Source organism: Dufourea novaeangliae, unplaced genomic scaffold, assembly GCF_001272555.1.
Source record: "Dufourea novaeangliae isolate 0120121106 unplaced genomic scaffold, ASM127255v1 scaffold78, whole genome shotgun sequence".
In the NCBI taxonomy this organism is placed as follows: Eukaryota; Metazoa; Arthropoda; class Insecta; order Hymenoptera; family Halictidae; genus Dufourea; species Dufourea novaeangliae.
Window position 1 is genome coordinate 212,461 of NW_015373959.1, and position 13,786 is coordinate 226,246.

Sequence of the window (13,786 nt, forward strand, 5' to 3'; positions counted from 1 at the left end):
TTAAGAATTGTCCGGTTGCTCGTTTTCTACTCGAAGCTTCCTTCTCCGTACGATGTACATCTCCACTGACCACATTAACACCGTAACCGCAGTGATACAGTTTATCACAATTATGCAAGGTGTGTAATATCCGGCAGTGTCGCGAATTAAGCCTGTAACAGTTGTAAATAAAGAACAGTGTTGGTCGTTATTCGAAATAAATTTTTATTCTAACCACGAATAAAATTTTACTCGTTGTACTCTATCGTTATATAATAAAATTTTATTTCTTTTTCTTCCTTCGTTATATACTTAAATTTTATGTTATTCATAATTTTATATGTTATTCATTATTTGATTTCAGTATTGGGGAAAAGTACTTAGTTGCGACTAACGAATAAAACAACGATGAATAAATCAATAAAATTCTTCATCTTTTTATTCGTTATCCGAAATATCTTCTGCTCAACACCGATAAAAAAAATATTGAGATTTGGTTGGATCAACGAAGGAAATAAACAAAACTGAACATAGCTACTTTACATAATATCAGTTTATCCAGGTATTATGTACGAAGATTTGTTTCACATTAACATTAACAATTTCTTGGAGAATACAACTTTCGTTCAGAAATGTTTATCACAGTAGAACCACTCTTATCCGGAATGAATTAGGCAAGACGAGTTGTGCAGATAAACAAATTTTGGATGATGGAATGCTTATTTTTTTGATATTAGTCGCCACGTGTTTTAAACGAAGAATGCAAATATTGATAATGAAGATAAAACACAATAGACATAATAAAAATTGTATGGATTCTAAATTAGGTACATGTCCAAAATGCATCTGCTAGCCATAATTATAAGTTCACTGAATTATTTTTGTATTCTCCGTGATTTGGCCTATTCATTCTTTATAGAATTACATAGGAGTATACGAAAATATTATAATATACAATCGTGCTTCATATTAATCGTATGCATAAGAAATAATTATTGACGATTTGGAAAGTGTCTTTCTGGCAAGCATTGTTTTTTGAGTCTTTCAGAAAGTTCGTACCGTTTCGAGCACAGTGTCTGCGTTCACTTTTTACTGAACGAAGGAAAAATCCTACCTACTATTTTTCAGGTGTGATATGAATCTGTTTGTTGTACAAGTTAATCGTCATTTTTGTTGTTGTTTTTCACGAGGAATATCGACGAAACGTACGAACAAATACGTTCTATTGAACTTGTAAAAAAAAAATGACACCACTTCGACTGGCTTTTATAACATCTACCCAATTAATTATAATTTGCCCCATCAGCTGATTCCTCTACATCGCTAAAATATTCTGTATCAAGGAGAAACTTCGAAAACAAAATCCATCTAGATGCAGGTTGAAGAGCTTTTTTTATAGTCTAAACTACTCTAAACAATCGAAATTGTATATAACTGGTGCGATGAAATTAATTGAAAAAAGAGGAATGAAATTTTGATAAAAGTAGTAAATAAGACTATGATATAAATTGAATTCAAATATACACCACACCACCAAATTGAAGGATCATTAAAATTCGACAGAAAAATTGTCGAGTGCGTGTTTAATGTGTAAAACGACGAGAGGGTAATGCTCGCTTGTAAGCACACTAAATGCACCATACACGCACTAAACACACGCACACATCATACATGAAGTATAAGTTCGACCGTGCAACCTCTTCGTGGTGTACTTTGGGTTATTCTAACACTAGACCTACGGACGATAACATGTATCGATTTCTATCGGATCAATGAACATGAAAAACTTTTCAAAATATACAAATTTATAAATCAACTAATTTCTTCACTTTCATATTTCAATAGAAGTTGTAAACCTTCTGAGAAAATCCATTGCTACAGCATTTGAATGACCGTTATAAAAGTGCTACTAACCAGTCATTTTGACTGCTTTGATAGTTCCAGTGCTAATGTCAGCGACCCACTTTTCATTTGAAGTGCAGTAAAACGGTCAAACAAGGTCGTACGTCAACTTTTTAAAGATCCTTATAAAAGTGGGACTTTACAAAGTTATCTCAAAACGAATTCCCAGAAAAATAGAAGTTAGAGCAGTACGATTAAGACAGATTAAAAAGTTAATTTATGAGGGAGTGAAAACCTTTCCGCCTTGCTATGAATACTCCGAAGCAGACCCGAGTACATCACACTTATCGAGACATTACTGTATCGACAATTTTTCGATCGAATTTTAATGAACCTTTAATTTTGTGGCGTAGTGTAGATTGTACCCTTAAAAACGCTACGAACTTTCCGAACAATCCAATATCTAAGAAAAAGTAACCTTTTTTTTTGTTTCTGTTCGTATTGTTTATCGATTATGAACGAATATTATACTTCTACGTACCCAGCATCGGCCCAATAGTTAATAGTATCACACCATTTACGATCATCTGAATGCCTGATGCGTTAGGCAACCTATCAATAGGAACATAATCGGGTATCACCAGTGACATATACACCGAACGAATCCCTTTAGAAGCTCCTAATCCAACGGCGACGAACAGGGTCGACGTATATCGATCCACGAATATTAAGGCTGCATCAGAAAAAAAATTCGGATTGAGAAATGTAAAATTGTAACATTGAATAGTGTTTAAAGACAAGCATTTATTACTCAATTTATCATCTATGGAAGAAAATATCGAAACAGTTCCAAAAATTTGTCATGTCTCTTGAATGCTTTCGAAACGAATTAAACTTTAACATTCAATTTTTAGGGACAACTGAGGCGCCAATATATCCCTTCGGTAAGTTAATATTTACGACTTTAAATTAATGAATTACAGCAGTAACTTTTTTTATTTATTGTTTAAAGACGTATTAACTTTCAGATGGTGCTTATTTACGACTTATTGTCAGTAGCTAATAAACCCTGCAATGTCATTACAGTATGACATTTCAATACCGCTACGACCCAGTTCCTGAACACTTAAGAGTAACTATCTCTGTTTTCTTAACGTATAAGTAGAAAAATTAACCCAATCCAACAGATTTGTTGTTATTCTAGTAAATAGATGTTTTATCTTTAATTTGGTATTAACAAAAGTACGGAAATAACCATAATTACATTATAATTTAACCTTTAAAGTAAGAAGTGCAAGGGGAGCAATTTTGGATTACCTAAATCTTATATCTGTATCTCACTCTGAACTACCAAATTTTACGTATAAATTTCAAAATCGTCAATAATTATTGAGTAACTTTTTGGAAACAAACCTTAATTGTAATAAACTTAGGTAAATATTTACAATAAGAAGCCAGCTCCGATTTCGATGATTTTTTAATATGTTGTCCAGGTTATCACCCTGAGTAGGTTTTATCAAAGGTTTTATAAAAAAAAATTTAGTATCGTACTTTAGAAGTATTGATAAGTAAAATGACCGATGACCTTGTCTTTGACACATGTTGTCAAGGTCACCCTCTTGAGCGACCTTCAGAAAGTTTCAATTTTTTATTCAATTGTCACTAGGAAAACAATGATACCTTTTTCTTGAACTGTCTGTAACCAACTCTGAAGCATTATAGTAATCGGAGTTGATTCGTGACAGTACAAGAAAAAAAATAACATTTTTTGATAACAAACTCAGGGTGATGACCTTGACAACATATGGAAAAATCATCCGAGATGGCTCCCTTGTTGTAAATATTTACCTAAACTTATTATGTGCTATCTATTGTATACTAGACTGATCAGGAATTGGGTTCTGATCAGAAACTGGGTCCGTGACTGTACGTAAAAGGAGAACGGAATTTATAGAAATATAATATTTTTTTAAATAATATTACCAAGAAATGTTTGTCTGTTGACTTTTAACACGTTGACTGCCATGGTGGTCACTGGTGACCAGCGACAACCAGAGTTAATAGAAACATTAGAAGAAACGACAATATCTGTACGCTTTAAAATATTAACTGATATCATAACATAGGCTGCTAACTATCATAAAATAAATATACAAACTATGACAATATGGTTGAAACCCATTCTTCTGACAATCAACGTGTTAAGGGTGTATACCATTTTGTAGGCCTTAAGAAAATAGATAAATGTAACTTTTTTTCTGAGATAATTATTGAGTAAAATATTCGGATCCTTTTCAAGGATGTTAGGCAACATTTTAACTTCACTTTCACACATTATGTATGTAGTTATTATTTAAAATTGCAATATGGTTGCTACTGTTAGATTCGACCCACTAGATCTCCGAAACTATTCATCAGATTAATTTCAAATTTGGACAAATTATTCCTTATAAAATTATCTACAATGTAGCGTACTATTTTTTTGATATTTTAATTTGTTGGATTTCGATGAATGTCCAAAGTTGAAAAATACATTATTTTTCTTTATAAACCTGCCATTTCCTTATCTTTTAAAATTACTCAAAAATCGTCCGCCACAATATGGATAATTTCTATGAGGAATAATGTGTTCAAAGTTAATCGGATGAATAATTTCGTTAATCTGCTGGGTGCCAACTGACAAGGTCCGGCCAGACATAACGGTAGACTATACATATTTCATTACTCCATCAGTTCGTACTTTCAAATAATAACTAATGTGTGAAAATAAAATTCAAATATGCCCTTAAAAAGATTCCAATATTGCTATCAATGATTACTTGAGAAATTAAAATGTTTAATTTACCTATTTTTTTGTAGGCCTACAAGGCGGTGTACCCCTTTAACCTTGCTACGATCTTCGGGTCTATTTCGACCTAATCACGTTCTCATTTCTTTAACGCTGTTACAATTTTTCATATCTTTAACTTGATCTTAAATTCATCCCTTCAGAGATGGTTTGCGAAATATCTAAAGAAATGTGTAGCTGAATCATAGGTTTCCAAACTGCACGCTACCGCCTACTGGTGGGCGCTGAGGAGATATGAGGGGGCATTCTAGTTAGTTTATTTTCTATATTTCCAATGTAACTTTTTAAGATTCGAAGATTACACGCAAAACTACACTTAGAAATTTTGATAATATAGATAATTTACCTGAAGGGTGCGCTGAACAACAAAAACTTTGAAAAGGGGTCGGTGAGCCAAAACAGGTTGGGAAACTATCAGTTACACTAAGGACCGTAGCAGGGTTAATTTCGATAGGAAAAGTAGTATAGTAGTAAAAAAGTATTCGTACAGCCTTTAAAACAGAACGACTCTTTCAAAATTGGTCCAAGTGACGTGAGTTTCTTTGTGAAGTTAGAAGTATTAGTTTACGAAATGATGTGTTAAAAAAATTTTGTAAAATTTGCTACTTTTCAGAATGTCGAAGAAAATAGTAAATGTCGTTTTTTATATCTTTTTTGTTTGACACTATAATGAAAATTTAATAAATACTTTTATTGAAACCGGTTAATACAGAAACGAGTAACAGGCATCGAAAGATGTAAGAATCTTTGGATACTCTACAGTTGTAGGTCAAAAGTCGCAATAAACTGCGATTTTCATCATTTTTAACCGTTCGTATCTCATAACAACATCAACCGATTTCGATGAAATTTTCAGCATGCATAATCTATGCAATGTATTTGTTAAATTTTCATTACAATCTCAGATAAAAAGATCGCAAAAAGCGACCTTCACTATTTTCTTTGCGATTCCGACCAATTGCAACCTTTTGAACATTTTGTTAACAGATCATTTAGTACACTAATCCTTCTAAGTTCAAAGAGGAACTCGAGTCACTTGGTCCAATTTTGAAAGAGTTTTTTTCTGTGTTAAAGAGTGTACTAATACTTTTTTTACCCACTGTATATACATATATACTCTAATACTTACAAGATCTGCTCATAATTAAAAGGCACAAACTAAACATGTACATGATTCTCGGCGGCTGCCGGAACCATTCTCCAAGGAACGGAGCAAGAGTTCGAAATACCAAATCCGTACTGGCAGTGAGACTCATAATGGTCGAGATTTCCTTGGTCGACAGATTCATGTCTGTTAGAATAAACGGTGTCAGTTGAGAAAAATTCGCTTCGGCAAAAATAGCGACCGACATCCCTACCATCATATTTACATAGATTGGGTCCCGTAGTAAATCCAAATCGAAAAGCTGAATCAGCTTCTGTGATATTTCCTTTAAAACTGACTTCTTTTCGGACCTGTAAGTGAGAGGACTATTTAAAACAGTCGGTTGTTTCATCGAATCGTGGATACGATTGATAGACACTGCGGGTTTTATACGTTTACAGGAACTGACGAGATAAATTGTATAATAACGATTTTTTAAAAATTTTACACGAAAATGAGTCATTAAAGGCGTTACTTTATTTGACCAGGTTCAAAAAAGTCGAAATTTTTATTTTTACATAATTCGGTAGCATCGTGGAATGATCCCCTTAAGTTTCGCCTTGTTTCGTCATTTTTAAATGATCGTCACCCTCCAAAATTCGTACTTGTAACTTATAAAAAATTTCTATGAATATACGTTACTTTTCATTGCAGTCAGTCCCCGTGTTTAATGTTGTTTTTGTTTCATTCTTCTGAATCAGCAATTCATTTTCCTTTGTGTCTTGCAAATTATGATTATTCCCGTTTGAAATATGTAGATTGCTGTATTTCGTTGGGAAATCAGATTTTTCCTCGAAAATTTTAACGCTACTGCCGAGATTGACAGTGTCGATACTTTTAACTGAAACGGAAACGTATATTTATTTCGGAAACATAATGATTTGAATTACTTCAAGTTATTTAAACCTATAGAATATCTTTTTACACTTACAGCGACGATGCAGGTGCTGTTGACTTTTTGTAATGTCTTTCTCCCCTAGAGAAACTAAGTAAATTAACTTAATTATTATCAACGAAATGCTCTAGGCAATACTGGTTCTAAAATGTGTTACATTTTAAATATACTTGTATTATATTGTAAATAAAAATAACAGTAATTTTTCTGGTATAAATCTATAAGAACAATAAACACCTTGTGCAGATATAGAAAAATATTAATTATTCTCGTTGTCTCTTGGAGTATTTTACTAGTTCAATAAATAAAACACGTAACATTACAACAGAATAATATTTCAATAAATTAATTCTACTTGAAATAACATAATCGAATACAAATAATGTTATTACGAACCAAAAAACATTAATTTTCCTCGTCGTTATGGTAATCTATATTCTGTTATTATTTTCTTTATGAAGTGATTTTATACGTTTCCCTTACCATTTAACGATTCCGAGAATTGCCGTGCCAGCGGTATATCGAATCCATATATGCTTCCAATTTCAGCGTCGTGATCGATAGTCGACATAGTGGTCTTTCGTTTTCTTTGTATATTGTGTATGTCCAACAACGAATTTATCGAACATTCATCATCTTGTAGAATAATCTTCTCATCTAAAATGAACGTTATTTCAACAAGGATACATATCCATGAATCCGTTATTAAAAATCCAGAAATCGAAATGCAAAATTACACATCTAATTCTCGTTTGTCTAACTTTGCCCTATAAAAAGCATTCATTCGTGTAAACGTACATATGTATACAGTCCACTAATAATATAATTAGCAGCGTAAAATTCTACTAACGCCCAAATAATTTGTACCCGTTAAAATGCTCACCTGTAATTATCGTTCCTTTTTCGTTCATAAGCCCTTCTTCTTTCTTTGTTTGCAATTGTTTTTTCGCGATTTTCGTGTGCCATTTCAGTGGCTGAAGCAGCAGACTTCCTACCAACGAATGTAAACTGAACGCTCCGTATAGTAGTATCGTACCCTGGTAAAATAACGTTTAAAAGTATATAAATACATGGAATTCTTCAATTCATTATTTCTGTTTCGTTTTTTTTTGCAAGCTTAACAGACAAGAAAAATAAAATTGAAACATCCAATCGGTTAAATTACAACCGATCACTTATTAGCGATTGCAACAATAAATTGATATCGTTATGTTACATAATGTTTATACTACTTTAATAATTACTTATTACTCATTTAACTTTCCATTTCTTATGACAGTAAGTTCAAAAAATTTGAATTGACTTTCACGTGTGAAAGAAAATTTTTCATTTACACTATAAAAATAGAAATGCAATAAGAACGTGAATTAAAAATTAAATTGGAATTACAATATAAATTGTTGTAAATGAAAAAGTACCTGAAATCCATAATGCGGAAGCAAGAATGTTGTTACTTGTGGTATCACTATCGGGCCAAGTCCAACAATAGTCAACGCCAACGACAATGCTCGTCCCCTTTTTGTTGTGAAATAAGAATTCAACGCGTACGAAAACGAAGATAATGTCAAACATAAACCCAATGCTGTACAGAAAATTACAGAAATAAGTTTAGAAAAAATACGAGGGGAAATGTAAAATTACGAAGTATATGAGGATGTTGTTCGGTACCTATAAAATTATCACCTTGAATAGCTTCGAAATAATGATAATCAGAAGAAAAAATAGTGTCAAATAATTGTTATTTGATACCAAAAAAGGTTATCACGTGATCACAGTGGCATTTCCCAAGATGTGACAGTCAACATAGTACTTTTACGGTATATAGTATTTTACATGATGTCTCAGATACAGGTGTTAACACTTTAAGACAAGGGACGGTAAAGGTATTAAAATAGAACGAAAAAGGTCCTTTAATACCATGTCCGTCATCTGATTCTATTCTGCAGTAATACATCCTATCATACCTTTACAATAAAGGAAACAATATAAATACGCGACCTATTTCTTGATGAACTAACTCAACCAATAGAAACTGATTCTACTAGCTAGACACAATACATACTCGATAACTGCTTAAAATTCGAAGAGTTGAGAAACCATGTGAATAATTTAGGAACAAGAACAAATAGTGCTCATATTAGGTTGAATTATAATTAACTTCTATTTTCCTTTTCTAAGTTTATGTCGATCCAAGACATTTCGCAATTAATATCAATTTATGACATGTTCTTTCATACTATTCTTATTATCGTTACTGTTTAATCATTAGTTAGTGTCCATGACAGAAGTCATTTATGACATAACCCAATAATTATATAAACTTTTGAGCATATTTAATATTTTTCTCACCGACTGTACGTAAATACTTAACACGAAAGACGAAAAGCAATTGTATGTATATGACAATATTAAATCTGTGGGCTGTGGAACACCTTGAAACAATACAATTCATGCTATTGAAAATATATTTGCTGTACATCTTTGAAACTAAAGCTAAATGGTGGTTATCTGAATGTACGTACACTACCGGCCAAAAGTATGGGATCAGATCTGATTACTTATTAAAGAAAAAGAAAAATATTATTCTACAGTGATTTAATAATGGTAATACGATAAAACTAATTATATTTGTATATGCACTTATTCCGTAACTTGTATTCTATCGTAACAGAATACAGTAATGTCTCGATGAGTGCGACGTACTCGGGTCCGCGTTGAAGCATTCATGGCAAGGCGGAAAGGTTTTCAGTCCTCATAAATTAGTTTTGTACCTGAGGCCGAGACTCTGTTTAGTTTCTGTTTACCATATTTTGGTTGATTCTAGAGGGGGGCCCCCTCCCCACCCCCTCAATGGTGGGAATATTGCCGTTGCTCGTGTCGCATTCATCGAGGAATCACTGTAAGAAGTTACTATTCCATGAACTCTGGTCCCGTACTTTTCGCCGTTAGTGTATAATACAGTGGGTGATCAAAAACAAAAATTGCACTAAACTTCTCTTGAGGTTCCCTACAAACCTGTAAAGTTAAAAAAAAACGGAATTTTCGGGTTACCGAACTTCCCTTGTTAAACAAGAACTTAGATCGTAAGTTATATAAGAGAGTAAGCTAGCATTTTAGGACCGTCTGCGTAACCGACGATCCTCTACCTTGTGTTAAATATTTTATTGACGTATTGTATCTTTTGGCATACAATGCCTCACTAAAACGGTATACCGACTCGGAAAGTGCTATGTACGTACGTCTACGGAGTCAACATTTTCGCAATTCTCCCGCGTAGACCGTCACACCATCCGATTTCGATTTAAAACACGTTGACGCTACAATATAGGATACAATTACTCAGGACATTGAGCTTGATGACATGTAACATAGTCATTGAAATCGACAAGGTGTACCATATTCTATACATATAATTACCAAACGTTTTTTCAGTGTTTTGTGTCCTCTGTTCATTGGTGAAATCAGTCCCAGATGTTACAAAACACCTTGTGTTATCCACTTACGAGAAAATCATTATTGCCACGTAACAAGCACCTTTGGTATCAAGTAACATTTGTCAGAGAAATGATTGTAACCCAAAGTGATAATTTCTCTTTGTCCACCCTGTATAGTCTATAACGTCACCGAGTTACTAAAAAGGATATGCGTGAAGAGATGCACATCGACTTTTCTGTACCTTTGTTCAATTTTTTACGGGACCAACTTAGGAAACTTTGCCGTCTTTGGTTCGTGCTACATTTAGAAATTAAGGAAGAAACCACCCCTAAAATCCGAAGCGTAACTTTTACTTACTCGATTGTAACTCGCAAACAACAAAAGGTATCGAACAGAAGTTTAGATAAATTTTATACAGTTTTTAGTTGTCCATATATCGATAAAAAGAAATGTTCAAAAAAATTATTTTTGAAAACCTTTTTTCTAAATAATTTTTTCTCAAAAATTTTTCCTACCGATATATAGGGTGTCCCAGGTTTTTCTCGTCAAAATGTACCAACATATTCTACAAGCAAAAATAAGACAAAAATGTTATATAAACATAGGCTCTAAAATGCTTTATGAAGAAGTTGTAAAGAAAAATACGAAATGGTTAAGAACTGATGTTTCGTGGACACAGCATATAAGCATATTACTGACATCTGTTATGTTTACATAAACTCTACTGCTTTACTTGCTGAAGTCGCATTCATAATAACGGACAACATTTTGAAATGGAATTGTAAGTGATATCAACCAACGACACCAGTTGATTATTATTTCGTATTTGTGTTTACAACTTTCTAATAGAGCATTTAAAAGCCTATGTTTATATGACATTTTTGTCTTATTTTTGCTTATACAATATGCTGGTAAGGTGTGGCGGGAAAGAACTGGGACACCCTGTATACAAGCCTAAAAACGACATAAAATTTATCTAAACTTTCTTTTAATATCTTTTTTAGTGTAAAAGTTACAAATGAGTTAGCAAGAGAAACGCGTCAGATAAAAAGGGTTGGTTTCTCCTTTAAAGTGTTAAAGTAAAAAAAATTCTTAGATTCGTTCCATAAACAATTGGGCAAAGTTACAGAAAAATCGGTGTGTACCATTTCGCGAACATTCCTTGTAAATGTACTTAATGTATCCAGTTGATTAACACTTACAGGCGCATATACCGTAGAAAATCATAATCAGGGTGAATGATTTGACGAACGCTGTTGCGGTCACGCCAATCGAGTAAAGCAGGCTGCCGACCACCGCCATTTTTCTGTACCCGTATGTACATAGCAACGGTCCATTGATCAGGCCGAGTAACATACCAAAAGCTAAATTTGTATTGATGATAATTGCCGCTTCCGTGGCAGTGAAACCGAAAAGGGGAAATGTGTCTTTGAATATTAACCCTAATCCCGCCATAAGGGATATGGTTGACATCTGAAAAATAATATTCACCGCGTTGCAATAATGATAAATGGACTGTTGGTATTTATGCAAATTATATACACTTGTTAACAAAAACTGGAAACAGAAGAAACTTCGTTACTCTATTATGGACTATTTTTGATTCTGAATCAAATGAAAACACGTCATTTAATTTCATTGCCACTCGCACCGCCGTCGCCAAGGTAATTACACGAACGACCGTTGTCTGTCTTTTTAGACCTACGCATTGTGCTTGTAACATTTATGTAATTACTCCCCATGCTGTACAGTAATCTTGAATATTTCACACATCTTTTAGAGGACACGATTAGGTATCCGAAGTTCTGCAAAAGACGTTTCCAAAAACTGAACATTCACTTTCGTGATATTTTTGAAATTCGGACACATTAGAAACATGTTTCGGTAGGATTTAGAATAAATTAAAAAATCATAAGAGTTGTTTAACTCGAGTGGATCTTCGTGGGCTGTTCAGGTCAATTTGATTATCATACATCTTAAATATACTATTTATCAGCAAACAATAATCCATAAGGCATGTATTCTTCATTGGGCTTCGAGATTGGATCACTTTTAATTTAAGACGTAGAAGAGTAAAGCGTTATCGAATCGATGCCCATACGCTCGTTCTGTTGTCGTTGAATTTGTTTTTATGTTCGAACATTAACAATAAACGTAACCGACATTTGTTAGAATTTATAGGAGCTACCTTTATGTGCTTCGACTGCCAAAAGTACCTATTCGTTAAAAAGGAGCAAGCTTTCTTAGAAGTTTTAAGCTTTCCTCGAACTGTGTTATATGCAGACTGCAGACCTTTGTACTTGTATGTACAAGGTGTAAATTCTACTGGAAAAGTTTGTGGCGAAACAGCTAGATATTCCATCCCGCTGGTATCGTGATTTTTGGTGAACATTTTCATGTTACACAACCTCTAATTTCTTTATTCATTTGTCTTTTTATCGTTTACGAAATTTTTAAGATGACACTATACCTACATATAATGTGCTATCAGTGGTCTAAGTCGAGTTTTAGAAAATGATAGTGAAAGGGTTAATTTTCCAAAACAAATTTGTCTGCGACATCAAGAGCGATGTTTTCAGAAATTTTTCACTAAATGCAATTAATAGGTTATCGAAACTTATTGAATTATTTGAAACTATCCCAAATCCTGACTGACAGCCAGATCGGGTGAACTACGAGTGTTTAAACTCGAGTTTTTCGCAAAAACAGCCATTGTAATGTAATAATGAGAAATCATATTTCGAGTCAGATCAAATTAAATGAATTGTTAATAAGGTAGTAAAGCGTCCAGAACCTACAGTAAACAGTTTCTGCCCAGTTCTTGTTATATTTATGAATTATTGTCAAAAATTTTTAATTTGCATAAACATCCACAGTCTGAATTGTTACTAAGAAATCTTGTTTGTGTAAATAATTGCAGTTATATTGATTTACATACGACACGTAAGTTCATAATAGATTATTTTACATATTCTTTACGTACCCCATTCAAGGCGTACCCCAAAACAACCATCCAGCCCCATTTTCCGTTGGGAGGAACTTTAACAGTTTCTTCCGCGCTCATTTTCGCTTTTTTTCAGATATATCAGCAAATGTAAATCTAATCGGTTTCCTTGTAGCATTACACCGTGCTACACGTAAGATGTTATCCCCGTATCTTTGATATGACGAATCACTCTTTTCGAAGACTTAAACATGGAAGAAAGAATTAATGAAACTCTGATACGGTTGTTATGCAAAACGATCCAAAATGCACAGAACAATTCTTAAATGAATGACATCTCATGAAAAACAAAGAATTGAATCCGAGTCACATAATAAATTAATTCAAGGTAAAAAGTCGATATTTAAATCACTATTTACTAGAAAAAAAGCATTCCGTGTGCAATGATTTAAAGACACACAGTATAATAGTGAATCTCGTATAGAATCACTTTCAGCAATTTCTATATTTCGAAAGGAATATTTTGTGATTCAACAGATGTTCGTTTACGGAGACTCATCATCCTTCGAATTGGTATGTAGCATTTTAAAATTTTGTGCAAAAAGCCAACCTATTATCACTTTTCTTCGAACTGATGCAATTTTCTGCAACGTTTAAATTCTTAGTCATCAACAATATTATTGCACGAGTTTCTTCAGC

The 13,786-nt window shown here is 33.2% G+C and overlaps 1 protein-coding gene across 1 annotated transcript; it reads right to left on the bottom strand.

The window, feature by feature from the left end:
- Window positions 1-13,207, bottom strand: LOC107186348. The gene is made up of 10 exons (XM_015574194.1): window positions 13,127-13,207; window positions 11,346-11,616; window positions 8,127-8,290; window positions 7,592-7,745; window positions 7,192-7,365; window positions 6,745-6,798; window positions 6,456-6,654; window positions 5,799-6,124; window positions 2,363-2,554; window positions 1-152 (listed from the first exon to the last, which is right to left on the bottom strand). Exons 1-10 carry the CDS (start codon window positions 13,205-13,207, stop codon window positions 1-3), a joined length of 1,767 nt encoding a protein of 588 aa, XP_015429680.1.
- Between the last annotated feature and the right edge of the window lie 579 nt (window positions 13,208-13,786).